At 48.8% G+C, this 22,417-nt stretch overlaps 1 protein-coding gene across 2 annotated transcripts; it reads left to right on the plus strand.

The window, feature by feature from the left end:
• Positions 1–255: 255 nt before the first annotated feature.
• Positions 256–21,043, plus strand: LOC146025969 (toll-like receptor 1). Of its 2 annotated transcripts, none has more exons than XM_083156236.1 (2): positions 256–370; positions 18,187–21,043. In XM_083156236.1, the coding sequence occupies exon 2, from the start codon at positions 18,273–18,275 to the stop codon at positions 20,667–20,669; it is 2,397 nt and encodes a 798-aa protein (XP_083012362.1). In that variant the 5' UTR covers positions 256–370; positions 18,187–18,272; the 3' UTR covers positions 20,670–21,043. The 2 variants fall into 2 exon arrangements, with proteins under 2 accessions (XP_083012362.1, XP_083012370.1); XM_083156244.1 differs by lacking the exon at positions 256–370 and adding an exon at positions 5,141–5,183.
• Positions 21,044–22,417: the final 1,374 nt, after the last annotated feature.

Consider the following 22,417-nt stretch of genomic DNA (forward strand, 5'->3'; position numbering starts at 1 on the left):
GTTTATTTTCCCAGTGCACAACTCTGCATCACAGTCACCTGATTTGTGTATGCTCGGTGCTGTGCAATGCACTGTCCGACAACACGCCAGCTATCCTCTGCCAACCTGCAGACTCTGCATGAACTCTATTGCAGTTTTTATATACAGTGCAACTTGCAAGACGTTTTAATGACTGAATGAATGGCTTTATTAAATGGAGAAGCAAGTTATGTGAAAGTGAAAGCTGGAGTCGCCTATGCAGAAGGTTACACTGTGTGTGTATACAACCGCTCATGCTTCCTGCTCTGCCAGACCTCGGCTGGGTTTGGCAGGAATAACATCTGTGTGCCTCCCGTTGGTATCTGTGAAAGTGTGCCTGCCACAGACCTGTGTAAGTATTGACACTCTTATGCTTTTCTACTGCATTCTGTGGCGGTGTCATTACTGTAGTTTACTTTATTATTGAATGTTCAGCAAGCACTGCGCTCAGTATCCGTACATACAGACAAGTGCACTTTGATGTAGATGTATTAAGTAGTGAAAAGAGTGATGTGAGCCAGTGTAAAAGTTGCCCATGGCAACCATTCAGCTGCTGCTGTATGCCAGGGGTTACCAGATCTTTTTGAATCATGGCACCCCCCAGGGCAAACGTTTCTCATTGATAAAATCAGAAAAAATTATATAAAATTATGTAAATTGTGGTTATATCTCACCCTTCGTGTCAGTTATGTGGTAATGGGCAGGCTTCACTTCGGTTTGTCCACAATTTGCCTATTACATTGGTTATAAATAATTTGAATTGGTCATGGACCACCAATCCAGGGCACCCCTTGGTGCCACAGCACACAGGTGGGGAACCACTGTGCTAAAGTATGTATCATTTTATAGAATGCACTTGATAAATGCTACTTCCAAATCTTTACATTTCATAGAACCTAGTGGTCCAAATTTGAATCTGTACATACAGTAATGCCATTTAACAGACTTTGGGGCTGATTCCGAATGACTCTGTAAAATGTGAATCTCGCAGCTTGCCAAGTCCTTGTAACACCACCCTGTCGAATGCACGCCCCCCCCCCCACACCGCCGTTTCCCCTCGCAACCAAGCGGGGGGATGTGTCACAAAGTTTTGTCTGTGAGATAACTGTCCGCAACCATTTTCCACTTAATGCATACATCCCAACATTGTTAGTTATTAATCTGGGACATGGGGGACACTGTGGTCATGCGTGGGCGTTCCCCTGCCCAGAAAGGGTTGGGTTCATTTGGTCTACAGCATGATCGTCGACAGTCATTAGGTCGACACCATGTGGTGGACATGGGAAAAGGACGTCATGGGAAAAGGACGACATGGTTCTAGGTTGAAAGGTCATTAGTTCGACAGGTCATTAGTTTGACAATGTCTAGGTCGACAGTGAAAAGGTCAACATGGGGTTTTTCACTGTTTTTTTTTACCTGAATGTCAACACAGTCGACATGGACACGGTTTAAAGTGCACCACATCCTCTCGTGTCGCTCGCTGCGCTCGCAATGCGTCGGGCACGGTGCCTCGCTATGCTCGGCACACTATTTTATTCTCCCACCATGCCCTAGTGGATAGTAGGGCATGAAATACCGCCTGTCGGCACATATCGGCTCAAAAAACAGTAAAAAACACCATGTCGACCTTTTTACTGTAGACCTAGATACTGTCGAACTAATGACCTGTCAAACTAAGGACCTGTCGAACTAATGACCCGTCGACCTAGAACCATGTCGACCTTTTCCTACGTCGACCTAGACCTATGCCGACTTTTTCCCATGTCGACCTAATGGTGTTGACCTAATGACTGTCTACCATAATGCTTTAGACCAAATGACCACATCCCCCCAGAAATTGTTAAACCCTGAAACAAAAACCATAGGCAAACACAAGGGGGGTTTCCGATTGTCTGGAATCCCCTCTCCTCTTGGCAAGTGGCTCAAATCATAACAACAATAGCGATGGTACATAATATGATCACTAGAACTGCCGCCACTTCATGCAGGGTAAGGGACAGGGCGGAGCTACTGCAATAGCCCTGTCCACAGCCATCTGGCAGTCTCCTGAAGAACTTTACCCTCCACAGTGCATCCGGATGGGTGATAGCTAACAAGCATGGAATAATTAGGTGCTGCCTAATGTCTAACAGGCCATAGATTTAGGAAAGGTGCGTCCAAGCTAAAACCTAAATTGCAGCGTACATTTAAAAAGCATGCAACTCCCCCCAGACAAACGATTTATTTATTTATTTACAGTTTCTTATATAGCGCAGCAGATTCCGTTGCGCTTTACAATAGTAGACAGTGATAAGACAAACTGGGTAACAACAGACAGACTTGGAGGTAGGAGGGCCCTGCTGCAAGCTTACAATCTATAGGGATATAGGGGGGAAACACAAGGACAGGCACCAGTAATAACATAGCAGTCCCACCAAGTTACAAGCCCAGAAGGGAAGCTATATAATACATAAGTGCCTCGGAGGGTTATGCGTGTAGAACTTAAATATGATAGGCTTGCCTGAAGAGGTGAGTTTTCAGGGAACGCTTGAAAGTTTGGAGAGTGGTGGAGAGTCTTAATGTGCGTGGAAGGGCATTCCATAGGATGGGAGCAGCCCAATGAAAGTCCTGTAATAGGGAACGGGAGCTAGTGATCCGTGCAGAAGAGAGACGCAGATCTTGTGCAGAGCGGAGTGGTCGAGATGGGAGATATTTTGAGATAAGTAAAGAGATATATGTTGGTGCAGTATGGTTAATAGCTTTATATGCAAGTAGAAGTGTTTTATATTGAATACGGTAATATACAGGCAACCAATGGAGGGACTGGCAGAGTGGATCAGCAGATGATGAGCGTCTTGCAAGGAAGATCAGCCTAGCAGCAGCATTTAAAATGGATTGTAGTGGTGAGAGTCTGTTCTTGGGAAGACCAGTTAGGAGACTATTGCAATAATCAATGTGGGATATAATGAGTGCATGGATAAGAGATTTGGTAGTGTCTTGTGTGAGATAGGGTCGTATTTTGGATATGTTTTTTAGATGCATGTAACATGATTTGGAGAGAGATTGAATGTGGGGAAGAAAGGACAGTTCAGAGTCAAGGATGACCCCTAAGCAACGAGCTTGTGGGGTAGGGTAGATTATCGAGTTGTCAACAAACAATAAGGAAATAGAAAACCTTTAAATAAATAAATATACCTGCACCCCTTGCTTTGCATGGTTTATTCCAGATGCAAAGTTACTTTCTGATTTAGTTGGTTTGCTACTACCTCCTCAGAATCTGCCTGTTATGCTGTGTACACATGGGGATCGCATCGCATCGCACAGCATCTGCATACAACTTTGACTATATATAGTGCAGCCAAGACTTTCTGCTTGCGATACCTGCAGATTGTGCCCGTGTGTACACACCATTAGTTCTGTATTTTGTTTCTGCCTATGCCTCAGGAGAAATAGTGTTATTGGCACTTGTGCTTAACTATAAAACTTGTTTTGCAACACATACTTCATGACTGATGTCAGTGAAAAAACTCAAGGGGAATGTTTCCCTTATGCCAGTTTTCAGGGGCGGACTGGATACTAAAAGTGGCCCTTGAAAAATTTCTAGAAGTGGCCTCACGTGGGTGGCAGCAACTTAAATGTAGGCGGAACCAACACCAAAATAGGCGGGGTTAATACATGACTACACCTTGGTGGAAGCTATTTGTTTCAATATGCTTGGCAGCCTAGTAGCACCTAAATGTTCAAGCTGCTGTGACAAATGCAGACCATCATATTTCAGATACCCCACCTCCCCCATACTTGCCGACTTTGGCATTTCCTTTCCGGGAGAAGCCCGGAGAGGAGTGAAAGGGGGCGGGTAGAGGCTTCGTTTTGGGGGCGGGGCACGGGTGATGTCATCAAGCCCCGTCCCCATGACGGGCTGAAGCCTCAATTTTGCGGGTCCGTGGGTGGGGGGAGGGGCTAAAAATGCCACGAAATGCCGCGAATTGCGTCATTTAGCCCAGCCCCCTCCCCGCGGACCCGCGAAAGTCATAGTTTTTAGACCGCGGGGAGAGGGGGAGCCGGGGCTGTAGGGAAATCCGGGAGACTTGCCCACCTTCCCGGGGGACCGGGAGGGGGACCCAATTTGCGGGACCCTCCCGGCCATTCCGGGAGGGTAGGCAAGTATGACCTCCCCCCAGTGAGACTGAACACTGACCTCAAATCCTCCATCAAACAGAAAAAAACAACTTATCACTAAAATCTCTTGAATATCACAAAAATCCACACAGCTCCCCCAGGAACGCAGACAGCACCGCTGGGCACCAGTAAAATGGGGCATGGCCAATGGGAGGGGGCATGGCCACACCCCTGCTTTAAAACAAAAGAAAGATAAAACTTAGCAGGGGGTGTTGGCAGCTGGCCGGTGGGTGTGACACCCGCTCAGGGAGAGAGAGCACATGCTGACACTGCAGCACAGCCTCTCTTCCTTGCACAGCACACAGTCCTGAGCAGCGTGTGCTGGGCTGGGGAGAGAGGCTGTGCTGCAGCAGCCAGTCATCTCTGCACCCACTACCCAACTCTCTGCAGCGGGGGAGGTTGGGTGGGACTTGGGCTCCTCCATCAGACCCTGACCCGGGTAAAAAGTACTCGCCCCCCCCCCCCCCCCCTGCACCACTGCACTCCCCTAGTGGAGCCCAGAAATTGCACCCACTCCTGTCCCTGTAACAGATGCAGAATGGATATAGATGGGTGCCTGACAGGTGAGTATTTACAGCGTTGGGTACTCTGCTCCATGACCCAGAAAAGGTTGTGTTGTGGGAGACAGGAGGGGGGGGGGGGGGGGGGGGGCGGCAGTAGCGCATGCAGGGGGGGTTTCTGAACACCTAGAAACCCTCCGAGGAGTCTAAGGGTCACAGGCTGAAAGCTGAGGGTCCCCTCTTTCCATGGGTACAAGAATTTTAAAAATCGGCCCTTGGGAACCAGAGATATTTAACTTCAAAACAGTGGTCCCCATCCAAGCCTGTTAATTGCTATTCCCAGTCAGATATTTAAGGTTCTTTCTGACTTAGAGTTTTTCTGAGGGTATATTCCAAAAGCTGGGACTCTCCCCCTTTGATGGACACTAGTAGCTTGTCTCTACTGTTCCCAGAACCAGATATATCAGCCTTCCAGCAGCTGGTTACTGCTCCAGCTCCACACACCTGGTATGTAGTTTTATATACTTGTTGGCAGATTGCTCTGCCTCCAGAACTCTGATCCCCGAGTCCCAGAGTACACCCCTCTCCTGCATATTAAACATCCTCTACCACCCTGGAAGTTATGTATCAGGGCCCCTTCTTTCAGCCCAATGCCCTCTACTCTCACCCCATCTCCCACAATCTGTTCAATAAAGGGGTTATTAGTGGAAATTACTGATCCAGCCCCTTCATGCTGAGCGGTTGATATAATACCACCCGCGGGACATCAGAGCTTCCCCTACCGCTGGAGGATCGGTAGGGGCCCCGATACATTGCTATGCCCAGGGGCCTACACTGCTGTTGATGCCCCTGTATGAATATATATGTGTATATATATATATATATATATATATATATATATATATATACTAGGTGATTCATCGCGCCCTGCGGGCGCTCTTCACACCGTCGTAAGGGGCTGCGCCCCCTTAATTTGTGAACGTTTGTATTGTGAGAAAGTTAGATGGTTAGAATTGTATGAAAGGGGATGCGGTCATTTGGTCGAATGCATTATGGTCGAATGTCATTACATCGAATCCATTAGGTCGAATTGCTAAAAGGTCGACATGATTCTAGGTCGACATGGGAAAAGGTCGAAATGATTCTAGGTCGAAAGGTCATTAGTTCGACAGGTCATTAGGTCGACAAGGTCATTAGGTCGACATTGTCTAGGTCGACATTCACAAAGTCGACATGGGGCTTTTCACTGTTTTTTGAGCCGACATGTGCTGACAGGCGTTATTTCATGCCCTACCATCCACTAGGGCGTGGTGGGAGAATAAAATAGTGTGCCGAGCGTAGCGAGGCACCGTGCCCGACGCATAGCGAGCGCAGCGAGCGATGCGAGGGGATGCAGTGCACTTTAAACTGTGTCCATGTCGACTGTGTTGACATTCAGGTAAAAAAACAGTGAAAAACCCCATGTCGACTTTGTGAATGTCGACCTAGACAATGTCGACCTAATGACCTTGTCGACCTAATGACCTGTCGAACTAATGACCTTTCGACCTAGAATCATTTCGACCTTTTCCCATGTCGACCTAGAATCATGTCGACCTTTTAGCAATTCGACCTAATGGATTCGATGTAATGACATTCGACCATAATGCATTCGACCAAACGATCCCAACCCGTATGAAAGATGGCCTGTATTGCAATTTGAGTTATAGGTGAAATGTGTTAAATAGAGAGCATATGATTTGGAAGGGGGTGTGCATTGTTTTGTTTAATTAAAAAGCAGTTACAGAGTAAGATGTACATTGATAGTGTGGATGGTACAGTTGTGGGTGTGTGTGTGTGCAATAGTATAGTAGGGTGTTTTTTGAGTCAGCGGCTCCCCACTGGCGGAGGTCACAACACAGGAAAACAGGAGGCTGGGTAGTGATAGGGGTGTGTGGGCATAAGGGGGACTAAAGAGGAGGGTGGGAGACATAGTGCAGCTTCTGCCAGTGGGTGAGGGTCCGGTCCAGCGTGGCAGTACAGGACGGTGGCCCTGAGTCAGTGTCTCCTCCTACTGGGTGGGAGTTAGGGTGCATGAGAGCAGGAGGCTGGGCTATGAGGCATGATAGGGGTATGTGGGCAACACAGCGTCAGCGACTCCCCAGTGGTGGAAGTTATGGTTCAGGAGAGCAGGAAGATGGGTAGTGATAGCGGTGTGTGGGCATATGGGGGACTAAAAAGGGGAGCAGGGGTGCCGTGAATTGTGGGAGGGTTGCGGGGGGTGCTGTGAATCGAGGGAGGGGGCAGAATTGCGGGAGGGGGGGCGCAGGTGTCGGTGAATCTTGGAAGGGGGGGTCGCGGGGGTTGGGGGGTGGGTGCCGCAAATCGCGGGAGGGGGGGGGGCGCGGGGGTTGCAGCGAATTGCAGGAGGGGGGGTCGCGGGGGCAGGGGGGTTGCCGCGAATCGCAGGAGGGAGGGCGCAGGGGGGTTGCCTCGAATCGTGGGAGGGGTGGGTCACGGGGGTTGCCGCAAATCGGGGGAGGGGGGGTTGACGGCGAAACGCGCGCGGGGGGGGTCACAGGGTGGGGTGGTGCCGCGAATCACGGAAGGGGGTGGTCGCAGGGGGGGGTGCCATGAATCGCAGGAGGGGCCGAGGGGGGGGGGGGGGTGGCGTGAATTGCCACAAGAAAAAATCAACACAGAAAGGTCAACACATGTAAATGTTGACATAAGTGTGGCATTTCATTGGTGTCCATGTCGACACATGAGAATGAATATGAGAACATTCAATGAAAAATAAATCTCAATCTCATGTCAACCTTTTTCATTGTCGACCATAGCCATGGGGAGGGGGAGGGTCGCGGGGGTGCCGTGAATTGCGGGGGGGGGGGGGGGGGTGTTTGCCACGAATCGCGGGAAGGGGGGGGGTCACGGGGGGGTGTGTCGAATCGTGGGAGCGCGAATCGTGGGTGGGGCGGCGGGGGGCGCTCACCTGGTGCAGTGTCTTTGCTGGGCAACATGGGGAGTCAGAGGATGTCTGGCACTGTGGGCTCACTTTATATACATTTGGTCTATCTATAATACTTGAACTGACCCGGCATACACTGGGTCACCTAAGTGTCCATCTCCGTGCTTTGCTCCGCCCCTCTGGAAATCCCCTTCTGAAAATCCTGCGTTTTCCCCTGGGCAGGGTCACTATTCTGGACAAGGCTACATCTTAAAAGTCATTGGCTGACAGGTGGCCTCACAGGTGTCTTAGCCTACCGGGAATCTTCCCTGTAAGGTCTACGGCCAATCCACCCCTTCCAGTTTCGCATACTCTGCCATTATAGACCAGGGTTGTAAGGATATCTATTTTTGAGTGCAGGTATATATTGATACCTCAGTCAATGTGATTTAACTCTAAAGACTCCAGAATGGCTGTCCCGCGAACCATGGACTTCAGCGGCTGCATTTGGGAAACTGCATTATGCCCTACAAAAATGCGGAGAGTCTTATTAATTTATCTATATGTAAAGTATTACCCCCAAAGTCAATGCAACAGTTATTGTCACTTGCATAACAAGACTACTTCTAATATAACTTCTGTTGACGGTTCCTGGAAATATGCGAATGATTGGATTAAACAGTGGGCATCATTTTGGGCAGTACGGATGGTGTAATGGTTAGCATTACTGCCTCACAGCACTGAGGTCATGGGTTCGATCCCCACCATGGCCCTAACTGTGCGGAGTTTGTATATTCTCCCCGTACTTGCGTGGGTTTCCTCCGGGTACTCCGGTTTCCTCCCACAATCCAAAAATATACTGGTAGGCTAATTGGCTCCCAACAAATTAACCCTAGAATGTCTGTGTGCGTGTACATGTGGTAGAGAATATAGATTGTAAGCTCCACTGGGGCAGGGACTGATGTGAATGTTCAAATATCCTCTGTAAAGCGCTGCGGAATCTGTGTGCGCTATATAAGAAACTGTTAATAAATAATAAATAAATAAATTTAGGTGCGGTTATGCTGAGGCTCATCGATGCAAAGTACTGATTTTCGGTACTTTGTGCATGCACAGGGCCCGGATCTGTGACGTAGGATGTAGATGAGTGATTGACAGACTGCTGTCGTTTCGGGAATGGGTGGGGATAGGTTCATTTCGAAAAAATTAGGTGTGGTGCTGCCATTTAGGGGGTGATAAAGGGCATAGATCTCCATTATAGGGGAGATATTTCCAGGCATCTATGTTGGGAGGTTTGAGCAGCACCATGGGTGCCACAAGCCGTCCAATGTTGGGTGCTTTAGTGGGTGATGTGGGCACACCAGGACACAAATGGCCTGTGTATACTGCACCAACTGAATCCATTATATACTCATCTTATCAAGCAGCCTCCAAATCTTCCAGGGACACCCCTCATGAGGCGAGCTTCTAGTTTCCAAACTGCCTTCTTCTTACCCTCCCTAATATTCTATCCAAATAACACTCCTCTGCACAGTTCTCACAAAACTGATGCCAGTTCCCTTTCTATACTCACACAAACTACTGACCCCAAAACCAACATTGTTGTGTAACCGAATCACATGACCCCACTGAGTAATACCCATGGCAGGCTGGTCAGACCAATTCACAACCCGCAGCATTTATCTTCTTGCATCATTCCCCATTTCCTTATACATGTGCAAGGGCTGTCTGTCTTTTATCAAGCCTTGGTTTATGGTGGTTTGTTGCTATAAGTAATAAAATGTTGTTTTATATTAACTGACTTTACAATTATACTAAACTACTTTATTGCTAGAAATCATGGGTTTCATTAAGCTGCTGTTGACATTCCCGGGGCGTCCGGGGTGGACACATGACATCTTTTTTTTTGGGCGCGCCCACAAAAATGGTGGATGCACCCTTAGAAATGCTGGGCAGACCCTGTGCAAATGCAGGCCTGCTCCTGGCTGATCGGGGCAGGCAGATAACGTCACATGACATTAGCCCCTCCCCCAATTTGCAGAAGACCGGGCATCTTAAAAGTAAGTCCTGGTTTACTCTTATCTGCAAACAGAGGAAAAATCATTTGATGGTGAGAAAATACTCAGCCTAGTGGGCAGGTCTGAATTGGGCCCTTAATGCAAATGGCAGGTGTACTTCTAAGGTACCATCTCCACGTGTTCATTTAAGATTCTGGAAAGGTGGTATTGGTGCGTGTGCATATGTGTGTGTGTGTGTGGGGGGGGGTGGTGGTGGCGGGAGCTGCAGTTTTACAAGGGTGCTGAAAAACCTAGCACTTGCACTGTAGACATGGGCCCTTATTCAGGTCGCTTCGGTCCCCCATGCGTTCACAAGGGGGACGGTGTCCTGTGCCTAAGCGTGCGCAGGCTGATTTCTTCACATGTACACATCCCGGTTGCGTGCGAACACGGCGAACAAACTGTTCGGCGGGTGCACGCATCCAAGACTGCGGGTGGGGGGGGCGCGCAGGGCGGTGGCGGATAGTCGCGCCCATCGGAACACCCAGTGTTTCATGCGAAATCCCATGAAAACACTGGGCGTTCCCATGGTAATCGGCCCGTGACGTGTGTGCCGGGGGTGGGCAGTTGACATCACTCGATGTCAGCTGGCCGCCCAGTTCCGGTCGAGTGTCCACGCACATTAGGGTGACCAACTCATCCCTTTAATCCGGGACACATATTAATTACACAGGTTCTGTGGCTGGCTTTCACCTGGTTTTAAACTGCCACACCTCAAGACTCCATTTCACCTGGTTTTAAACTGCCACACCTCAAGACTCCATTTCACCTGGTTTTAAACTGCCACACCTCAAGACTCCATTTCACCTGGTTTTAAACTGCCACACCTCAAGACTCCATTTCACCTGGTTTTAAACTGCCACAGAACCTGTGTAATTAATATGTGTCCCGGATTAAAGGGATGAGTTGGTCACCCTAACGCACATCTAAGTGACCTGAGAATTAGATATTTAGATATTATTAGATATGCGTGCACTCACCACATCATTCGATGGTCGGCGGCCATCAAATGATGTGGGTGTTTCCACATAGCATGCGAATGGATGTTTACCTAAAAAATCCTTTTGTAGGCCGTGCGAACGAACTCGGCGTGCAAGGCCGTGAATTTGCAGCCTTGGGAGTCAACCAGAATAAGGTCCATTATCCAGCCTTGGTGTCTGACATTTTGATGGGCTTTTGTTTAGTATTTTTAATATTTCTGTGCATTTACACTGAACCGTCAGACATCAAAAGTATCACTATCTCAGTTGCGCACAGGAAAGCTAGTATTTTGCATTATTTGGAATTCAGAACATCTGATATGGGGAACCTGTAGTTTTATTTCATTCTCAAGGTGTTTGTATGCTGCAGGTGGTTCTTGCTATGTACTTCATAATAGGCCACTTCTCCTTTTAAAAAGGTTTATTTGCATATATGTGGTGAGTATTGTAGCTTTTTATTGTAGCTTTTTATTTTAGTAGTGTTTTATTGATGAAGCCTGCGAGAACAGTTTCTTTATACGGGCTTTTATTGTTGAGTGAGTAAATGAAACAAAACAGCCACACAGGCATATATATATATATATATATATATATATATATATATATATATATATATATATATATATATATATATATATATATATATATATATATATATATATATATATATATTAGAGATGTGCGGCGGCCACTTTTTCGGGTTTTGGTTTTGGATCTGGATCTCCCTTCGTGTTTTGGATCTGCATTGGTTTGGGCAAAACCACCCTTGTGGGTTTTGGTTTTGGATCTGGATTTTTATGAAAAAATGCTAAAAATGGCTAAAATATTTTTGCCCCTAAAGTATTATTAACCTCAATAACATTAGTTTCCACTCATTTCTAGTCAATTTTGATCACTTCACAGCTTACAAAATTGTTTTCATTTACTGTAGTTGGGCCAAAAGGGTATACCGAGGTAGCTGGATGACTAAGCTAAGCGACAGCAGTGGGCATCACATACTGTACATGTGGACCTTACACTTCCAACCTGGCACATCTTGGAAGCAGAGCGGCACTGCAGGGGCAGACAGGGTGGCAGTTTAATAAACTATCCCAAAAAAAGAGAACTGCTCCAAAGAGCAAAAAATACAAAGAGGTATCGGCCTTGTCATGACTGGTGGTAGCAGCTTCAGCACTTCTATCAGGTTGCTGATCTCTCACTACAGTATTTCCTCCTCCATCATCCTCCAAAAATGTGTTTTTATTTTATTTATTACTTTTATTTATTTTTCTTACTTTACACTGGACACAGCCTGTCACACTGGACACAGCCCCTGGACACTGGACACAGCTCCTGTACACAGCTCCTGTTCACTGGACACAACCCCTGTACACTGGACACAGCCCCTGTACACTGGACACAACCCCTGTACACTGGACACAGCCCCTGTCACACTGGACACAGGCCCTGTCACACTGGACACAACCCCTGTACACAGCCCCTGTACACTGGACACAGCTCCTGTACACTGGACACAGCCCCTGTACACTGGACACAGCCCCTGTACACTGGACACAGCCCCAGTACACTGGACACAACCCCTGTACACTGGACACAAACCCTGTACACTGGACACAGACCCTATCACACTGTACACAGGCCCTGTCACACTGGACACAAGCCCTGTCACACTGAACACAGCCCCTGTACAGCCCCTTGTACACTGGCCACTGCAGCCCCTGTACACTGGACTTGTGTACAGCAGCCCCTGCAGACCCTAATCGAGTGAGCAGCAGCAAAATAATATATTATTATTATTATTATTATTATTATTATTATTATAGCACAGCACACACAACAGAGCACAACCACCCTCTTCCCTATCCTATGCTGGAGTAAAGATGGCGGAGCGCGCGTGCTTCTTATATAGAATCCAGATCCCGCAAGAATCCGACAGCGCTATGATGACATTTTGCCTCATTTTTGGTCCGGAATTTAGGCGGGAACTCCCGAGCCGACTCGGATCCAGACTCGGATCGCGATATTCTGATCTGTCAGATCCCGGAGATCCGGACCCGCTCATCTCTAATATATTTATATATATATATATATATATATATATATATATATATATATATATATATATATATATATATATATATATATATATATATATATATATATATATTAGAAAAAATAATGAGAAGACAGCGCTCTCTAGTGTGGTAGGTTGAAATCCACAAATGGCTTCAAATTAAATTGTGCGTACCGTGTTCAAAATATATTTGTGCTCATCATAATAATGTCTGGTTGTCCTGTCCTAGTGGGTTACCAAGATGTTCCCTGGATATTGCAATTAAGCCTTTTAAGGCAGGATTTCCCCCACAGATTATTTGGATAGGATCCAGATAGTGCCACACAGTGAAATAAGGAAAAGAAACTCCAAATTAAATTTTTTTTAGTGGAGTTTATAATAAGGTGCAAAAAAGTGAATAGAATAAAAAATCTTACATGAACAAAGAATGGATAACGGAGTGCTCTCAACGCGTTTCGTAGCTCACGCCTTTAACCTAGGCTGGACTTTGTCAGGAGATATATATATATATATATATATTGAGGATGTGCTCGCATGCAATTGACCTTGCATGCAAGCGAGGGGATGCGGCGGAGCGGCGCTTATCTGTTCGCAGCAGTGCACAGACCCTGCGAGAGGATGTGCTCGCATACACTTGACCTAGCATGCAAGCGAGGGGATGCGGCGGAGCGGTGCTTATCTGTTAGCAGCAGTGCACAGACCCTGCGAGAGGATGTGCTCGCATACACATGACCTCGCATGCAAGCGAGGGGATGCGGCGGAGCGGCGCTTATCTGTTCGCAGCAGTGCACAGACCCTGTAATATACTGCATGTGGCCGAAGGGGAGAGAAATCATTAGATGGTCAAATAATACTTCTCCCCTTCGATAATAAAAGTCTCTGAACTTACTTTATTACTGGCGGAGATGACCGAATTCGAGGCGGTAGCTGACGTCCTGTAACGTCAGGTGCCCACCCAGAGCAGCTATCGTGGCCTATGTTTGCTGGGGAACACCCAACGTTTTTATAGGGGCCCATAAAAATGTGGCTGTTCCCCTGCTGCAGCTTCCTGCCTCCCCCCCCTCCTCTGGAGGGATTGGCCCAGTGAGTGTGAAAATCGCCTAAGCCCTTCGCTTACCCCATGTGCAAACCCCAAACATCAGAGAAGGGGCCGAATTCAGACCCAAAGGAACGGGTCTGAATCGACTCCTAAATGCACTGTTGCCCCGGCCTAGATCCATTCAAACCACTCCTTGATCTACTCATAGCCATATATCACAGAATATACAACATTTGTATGTATAGTACTATACATTGTACATTGCCAATAAATTCCCTCTTACTATTTAACCTAATCCATTAGCTCAGTGTTTTTCAACCACTGTGCCGTGGAACACTAGTGTGCCTTGAGCTGTTCTCAAGTGTGCCCCCAGATCTAGAGATGCCCAAACCAGTTTACAGCCACCACCAGTTCAACTGTTATTTACTGGTCTCTTCTTTTCATGTAAAGAGCCAATATCTTATTTAGTGTGCGGCAAGGTAAGAGGGTTGAAAATCACTACATTAGCTTGTTATTAATAACTAGGTGATTCATCGCGCCCTCCGGGCGCTCTTCACACCGTCGTGAGGGGCTTCGCCCCATTTGAAGTGGAAATATATGTGAGTGTGAGATCTAGTGTAATTTGGTGAATAATGTTCTTGTAGTGAATTTGAGTGACAGCATAAATGTTTAGAAATGAAAGTGCATATAATTGCAAAGGTGGTGTCGTCTGTGATAGTAGGTGTTTTGCGGCTGGAGGTTTGAGAAAAAAATATTAAAGGTGGTTGTGGGGGGGTGTAGGTAAATCTGTGTTAGGTGTGAGCGTGTGCCCCGGGATCCCTTGCTGTAATGGGAATTTTTGTTGTGTGTGTGTGTGTGTCTCAGCTAGGAGCGGACAGCTTTTGCTGGGAGGGTGAGGCAGCGTGTCCCCTGGGAGGGCTTGCTGAGAGTGGCAGGCAGCGGTGGGTGGCTGTGGGGGGGTTGTGCTTGCGTTGTGTAGACGTGGGGCTGGCTGTGTGTGGCAGGTGGTGGGGAGGGGGGTTGCGCGGTGTGTTGAGGCAGCGGGTTCCCTGGGAGGCCTAGCTGAGAGCGTTAATCACCGTCTGGGAGCCAGCGTTTGAGTGTGAGCTGGGAGTGGACAACGTTAGTTAGGAGCGTGAGTTAGTGTGTCCCCTGGGCGGCAGGTAGCGTTGGGGGGGTTGGGTGGGGTGTGTGTGCGTTGTGTAGACATGGTGCTGGCTAGGTTGGGCGCCTAGTGGGGAGGGGGGTTGGGAGGCAGCGTGTGTGTCTTACCTGGGAGCGGACAGAGTTCGGTGTGAGCGTCAGGCAGCGGGTCCCCTGGCCGGCAGGTAGCGTTGTTTGGCTGGGAGTCAGCTGGGAGTGTCAGGCAGCGGGTCCCCTGGGAGGCAGGTAGCGGTGTCCGGGTGGGATCCTTTTGGGAGCGGTAGGCAGCGGGTCTGGTGGGTGGTGTTTGGCGGCTTCAGGTTTGAGAAAAAAAGATTAAAGGTGGTTGTGGGTGGGTGTAGGTAAATCTGTGTTAGGTGTGAGCGTGTGGGCCGGGATCCCTTGCTGTAATGTGAATTTTTGGTGTGTGTGTGTCTCAGCTAGGAGCGGACCGCTTTAGCTGGGAGTGTGAGGCAGCGTGTACCCTGGAAAGGTTTGCTGAGAGTGGCAGGCAGCGGTGGGTGGCTGGGAGGCAGCGTGGGTGTTTAAGCTAGGAGCGGAGAGCTTTTGCTGGGAGGGTGAGGCAGCGGGTCCCCTGGGAGGGCTTGCTGAGAGTGGCAGGCAGCGGTGGGTGGCTGGGAGCCTGGGTGTGTGTTGAGGGGGGGGTGGGTGTGTGGGGGGGTTGTGTTTGGGTTGTGTAGACGTGGGGCTGGCTGTGTGTGGCAGGTGGTGGGGAGGGGGGTTGCGCGGTGTGTTGAGGCAGCAGGTTCCCTGGGAGGCCTAGCTGAGATCGTTCGTCACCGTCGGGGAGCCAGCGTTTGAGTCTGACCTGGGAGTGGACAACGTTAGTTTGGAGCGTGAGTCAGTGGGTACCCTGGGCGGCAGGTAGCGTTGGGGGGGTTGGGTGGGGTGTGTGTGCGTTGTGTAGACATGGGGCTGGCTAGGTTGGGCGGCTAGTGGGGAGGGGGGTTGGGAGGCAGCGTGTGTGTCTTACCTGGGAGCGGACAGAGTTCGGTGTGAGCGTCAGGCAGCGGGTCCCCTGGCCGGCAGGTAGCGTTGTTTGGCTGGGAGTCAGCTGGGAGTGTCAGGCAGCGGGTCCCCTGGGAGGCAGGTAGCGGTGTCCGGGTGGGATCCTTTTGGGAGCGGTAGGCAGCGGGTCTGGTGGGTGGTGTTTGGCGGCTTCAGGTTTGAGAAAAAAAGATTAAAGGTGGTTGTGGGTGGGTGTAGGTAAATCTGTGTTAGGTGTGAGCGTGTGGGCCGGGATCCCTTGCTGTAATGTGAATTTTTGGTGTGTGTGTCTCAGCTAGGAGCGGACCGCTTTAGCTGGGAGTGTGAGGCAGCGTGTACCCTGGAAAGGTTTGCTGAGAGTGGCAGGCAGCGGTGGGTGGCTGGGAGGCAGCGTGGGTGTTTAAGCTAGGAGCGGAGAGCTTTTGCTGGGAGGGTGAGGCAGCGGGTCCCCTGGGAGGGCTTGCTGAGAGTGGCAGGCAGCGGTGGGTGGCTGGGAGCCTGGGTGTGTGTTGAGGGGGGGGTGGGTGTGTGGGGGGGTTGTGTTTGGGTTGTGTAGACGTGGGGCTGGCTGTGTGTGGCAGGTGGTGGGGAGGGGGGTTGCGCGGTGTGTTGAGGCAGCGGGTTCCCTGGGAGGCCTAGCTGAGATCGTTCGTCACCGTCTGGGAGCCAGCGTTTGAGTCTGACCTGGGAGTGGACAACGTTAGTTTGGAGCGTGAGTCAGTGGGTACCCTGGGCGGCAGGTAGCGTTGGGGGGGTTGGGTGGGGTGTGTGTGCGTTGTGTAGACATGGGGCTGGCTAGGTTGGGCGGCTAGTGGGGAGGGGGGTTGGGAGGCAGCGTTTGTGTCTTACCTGGGAGCGGACAGAGTTTGGTGTGAGCGTCAGGCAGCGGGTCCCCTGGGCGGCAGGTAGCGTTGTTTGGCTGGGAGTCAGCTGGGAGTGTGAGGCAGCGGTCCCCTGGGAGGCAGGTAGCGGTGTCCGGGTGGGATCCTTCTGGGAGCGTTAGGCAGCAGGTCCCTTGGGCGGCAGGTAGCGGTGTCTGGGTGGTAGGCAGGTGGGAGAGTCAGGCAGCGGGTCCCATGGAGCGTCAGGTAGTGAAGTCTGGCTGGGAGGCAACTCTCATCATTAGGCAGTGGGTCCCTTGGGTGGCAGGTAGGGGTTTCTGGCTAGAAGGCTGAGTGTGCTTCTCAGCTGGGCGACAGGCAGCTTCTGTTAGGCAGGCAGCGTGGCTGTAGATCCGTGCAGGTGTGTGACCTGAGTGGGATAATGGTGGGAAGGGGAGGTGACGTTGGGGGATGCGTGTGGGGCACTGGGCGCATCCCCATTGGTGGCGGGGAGGCGCTAGGCTGCTGTGTTTGCCTGGGGGGGTGGCTGCCGGACTATCTTCCTGTCCTCCCCCCTCGTCGGGCTACACAGATCTGCGTGTCGTGGGGGCGTGGTTATTTTTGCTGCCGTAGCCAGTGGCAGAAGGGGGCCTCATGCTGGAGGCTTTTGTTATGCCACAGCCGGTGTCCGGCCGTCGCCCGACACAGGTCTGCGTGTCGGGGGGCGGGCTAGCCGGTGAGCGCTGCGGCAGAAGAGGGGGCGCGCAGGCGTTGTCTGTCCGTCCGCCGCTGGTTGTTGATGCCACAGCGCTGCGTGTCGGGGGGCGGGGTTAGCGTAGCCTGGGGCTAGCCGGTGAGCGCTGCGGCAGAAGGGTGGGCGTGCAGGCGTTGTCCGTCTGTCCGCCGCTGTGTCAGAAGGGTTGGTGATGCCACAGCGCTGCGTGTCGGGGGGCGGGGTTAGCGTAGCCTGGGACCGCTGTGGGTGAAGTGGGGGGTGTTGTTGTGAATGGGTTAGATGCAGAAGGGGGGCGGGCGTTGTGGTATTATTGGTGGGTTGTCAGGTGTGAGTCAGAAGGGGGTGCGGGCTAAATGTCCGGTGGGGGGGTCTATGAGGGGGAGGCTGTGTGCGCAAGGTGTGTAGATGCCCTATGGGCGGTCCGGGGATGATTGTGTTGGGGGAGGGGTTGTGGGTGGTGAGCAGCCGTGGATGGAGTTAGTGGGCAGGCATAGGGAGTGTTGGCCGAGGAGGGGTGTGTGCTTGTGGAGAGCATGTACGACGGAAGTGCGGAAGTGCCTTGCTTCTGCAGTGTGGCTGACGGTGGATGGGCCTGTCAATCACCCCTGAAACCCCGCCCACCGTTTGCCACACTGCGTTGACTGACAGATCTGGCCAAATATATAAGAGATTGTGCTTGGTGAAGTTATTCCATCAACTAATTATTGATATGTCTCTACTTTGCAGTTTAAAATATGAAATATTTTGTGAATATTTCATGCAACTAACCAGGATCACCACGAAATTTGAAGACAAAAGACCAGTGCAGAAATATGGCTAAGTCTGAAGTACTCATTCTTCTCACCCTCGCCTCTTCCCTTATGTGTGCACAGCGTTCTACAGAGCAACTGGTGGAGAATAGGGAATTTGTTGCTAACTACTCCTACAAGTCTCTGACTAGCGTGCCTAAGAATCTGCCCTTACAGACCACAGTACTAGATCTATCACACAACAGCATTAAAAAGCTTGAAGCAGCAGACATTAAGAACTTGACTGAACTCAACGTCCTATATATATCTCATAACCTTCTCACTGAGCTAAGCGCAGATGTCTTTGATTCCAACAAACACCTGCATTATTTGGATTTATCCCACAACATGCTTGAGAATATCTCGAGCACTCTTCCAGATCATCTTCATCATTTAGACATTTCATCTAATAAATTTAAGACGATGTCCATGTGCAGAAGCCTCCGTAATCTACGGGAGCTGGAATACTTAGGCCTTGGAGCTGCTGAGATCTTAAGATCTGATTTTGAAGCTATTTCTCACATACAACTGCAGGATGTGTTCATTGACTTGTACCCCTTAACATATTATGAAAATAGTAGCTTACTGGCACTGAATACAGCCCACCTTCACCTCTCTTCTCTCTTTGGCCAAAAAGACCTTCTCAGTGTAATTTTTGATGCTGTCAACACATCAGAGTTTTTGGAACTGTCCAATTTTGGTCAATGGCCAGTGGGAAAAGACCTAAACAAGTATATTTCCGATGTCGCCAAGAACTCCCGAGTGACCAGTCTTACCATGAGGAGCCTTACTCTGTCATGGAACATAATGGTCTTCATTTTGCAGACGATGTGGCACTCGCCCCTGGAGAGATTATATATATATGATTTCACACTGGAAGGGTTGATTTTTCAAGTACAATTTGATTATTCTAACACGTCAATGAAAGAGCTTTTCCTGCATAATATTACAATTAAAACGTTTCTTTTTACTCAAATACACTTGTACAGACTCTTTTCCGAAATGAACATTCTCAACCTGACTATGCAGTCCGCCAATTTACTTTTTATGCCGTGTCCTTTTAATCAAAGCACCTTCCAGTACATTGATTTTTCCAATAATCTCCTTACAGATGATCTCTTTCAGAATTGCCTGATGATGACTCAGTTGAAAGTCTTGAAGCTGTCAGAAAATAAGCTTCAAAAGTTATCGAAAGTGAGCTCTATGACGGAGAAAATGGCCGCATTGCAATATCTAGATGTGAGCAAGAACCAGCTGGCTTACAGTCAAGAAGACTGCCACTGGCCACAGAGCATGCGAGAGCTGAATCTGGCCGATTGTTCGTTGCCCGACTCTGTTTTTCAATGTTTGCCAAAAAATATTGTAACACTGCATATGCAAAGTAACGACATCACACATGTTCCATTGCAAATAACCCATCTGGAGAAACTAGACTATCTTAATCTGGCAAAAAATCGACTGAATGATTTACCAGACTGTTCATTGTTTCCTCGTCTTATGGTGCTCAACATGGAGCACAACCAAATTCCGTACCTCTCTGCCGACTCTGTGGAAAACTGCCAAAGCGTGAAACATATAAATGTTGGTAATAACCCATTCCACTGCTTTTGCGAAATAAAAATACTCATTAATGAAGAACGGCGGTCTCCAGGAAAAATGATTGGCTGGCCAGATGCCTATGAATGTGACCGTCCGGAAAAACTAAAGGAGGTCAAGTTAGAGGATTTCTACATGTCAATAATATACTGCAACATTTTTATATTGGTTCCCATCATTATTGTGCCAACACTTATTGGTCTTGCTGTGATTTTTGCCCTGTGTAAGTACTTTGATGTACCATGGTTCATAAAAATGATAGGACAGTGGACACGGACAAAGCACAGGACCAGGAGAACCAAGAGAGGTTATCAGGAACTCGAGAAAGACTTGGCCTTCCATGCCTTTGTCTCTTATAGTGAAAATGATGCATCTTGGGTTAAGAATGTATTTTTGCCGAACATTGAGAACATGAATCCTTCTCTGCGGATCTGCCAGCACGAGAGGAATTTTGCCCCAGGGAAAAGCATTGTTGAGAACATTATCAACTGCATTGAGAAGAGCTACAAATCCATTTTTGTCTTATCGCCGAACTTTGTCCAGAGTGAGTGGTGTCATTATGAACTCTACTTTGCTCATCACAGAATGTACTCCGAGAACACGGACAACCTCATCCTTATTCTGCTTGAACCCATTCCCCAGTACCTTATTCCGTCAAAGTACTACAAATTAAAAGCTCTCATGGCACAAAGGACATATTTGGAATGGCCAAAGGAAAAAGGCAAACATGGTCTCTTTTGGGCAAATCTAAGGGCAGCTATTAGCATCAATTTATCAGATCCGGAACAAGACAGTAGCTGTTCTGTCCCCAGTGTGAGTGCATAGTGAGATCGCTTAGGTGGACACTTCAGGTTATGAATTACACCGATTCTGTGGTTGGTTAAATTCAAGCCAGAATTTGAATTGGTTTGAATCAGTCACGGATCCTGTATAAATCATACTGTATGTGTCCCGGATTAAAGGGATCTTATGGAAACTCTACTTAAAGTGGAAGGAACCATTACCTGTACACATTATCTGTATCCTGCATTAATAGTTAAGTGTAGATCAGAATTTATTAGGCAGTAGTAACATTAATGGGGCATGAGTTTCTAAATAGGCTGAACGTTGGTTCCATGTGGCTGTCATTCCATAGTTGTCAACTGTCCTTAATTTCTATAGAGTCCTAGGTTTTAATGATTTCCCTATTTTTTCAGCATAGATACAGATGGGGCCGGGCTCATCTTTGCAGGGGATGGCGATGGCGACGCCATTCCCTGCTCCCGCGCCATCTGTGTGTCGGAAGGGGACGCGCGCGCACGAGGTGCGCGCGCGTCCCCTTCCGACGGTGCTGCCGTCCCCTTCCGACGGTCGCCCGGTGCCCACACCGGGCGCCCGCACCCCCCCACAGCCTCCTCGGGTCTCCCCAGCCCCCCTCGAGCGGGAGGCGGACAGTATTGCGTCCGCCTCGCCCGCCGGCCGCCCGGATACTGAGACGCACGTGCGTGGGGGACGCACGCGCGTCTCAGTCAGATGGCGCGCCGTGTTGCTGGCGGATCGCCAGCAGCATGCTGCTGGCGATTCGCCAGCAAGCATAAGGCCTGCCCTATCTGTACCATTCCTTTTCCTGCTATTTTTTGCAAATGTGACATAATGGACTTGGTGCACCTTACAGTTTGCTGAGATACTATCAAGTGTGAATAATATAGATGTTTCCTTGCACAATATTGTTGGTAACTATCACAGAATGCAACAGGTACACTTCCCTAGCTGTGTTTTATATAGGAACAATGAATGTGAACCAGGGTGATGCGGCCAGCTTTTATGGTTACTGCAGGGAGAGGGGGAAAGGGTCATTGGGTCTACAACAACTAGGTCGACAAGCATTGGATCGACACCACTAGGTCGACAGGCAGCAAGGTCGACATGGGTCTAGGTCAACATGGGTCAAGGTCCACATGGGTCTAGGTCGATAGGTCATTAGGTCAACACAAACATTAGGCTGACACAAGCATTATGTCGACAGTCAAAAAGGTTGACATGGGGTTTTTAACGTGTTTTTTAAATTCAAATGATTTGAACTTTTAATATCAGGTAAAACAGAAGAAAGGAAAAGAAAGATTCTAGATCCAGTGAGTGCCCCTAGTATGATATGAATACTTTTTATTTCTTCTATTTTACCTGTATATCTATTCCTGGGTGCACCTCCCATAGGAGTAAATTTACTAAGATGGGAGATGTTGCCCATAGCAACCAATCAGATTCTACTTCTTATTCAGAAGATAATATAATCTGATTGGTTGCTATGGGCAACATCCCATCTTCAATCAAACTCCTATCTCAGTAAATTGACCCCATATAATGAACTTATTTCTACGTGAAGATTATATTATTCATATAATGGGATACTGGATTAATAACTTTTCTGTGCGGACACATCCTGCTACTTAAAATTTTTAGAATCAGGGAAGTAAGTAGGAGGGGTCCAAACCCACTATCCATTTACTATTCACTCTTATAATGTATTTTTTTAAATGTTAACTAGTCCTCTTTAATATTCACTAGCTGAGGTACCGGTGTTGCTCGGGTTTGGT

Source organism: Crinia signifera, chromosome 1 (assembly GCF_055691185.1).
Source record: "Crinia signifera chromosome 1, ASM5569118v1, whole genome shotgun sequence".
NCBI classification, from domain to species: domain Eukaryota; kingdom Metazoa; phylum Chordata; class Amphibia; order Anura; family Myobatrachidae; genus Crinia; species Crinia signifera.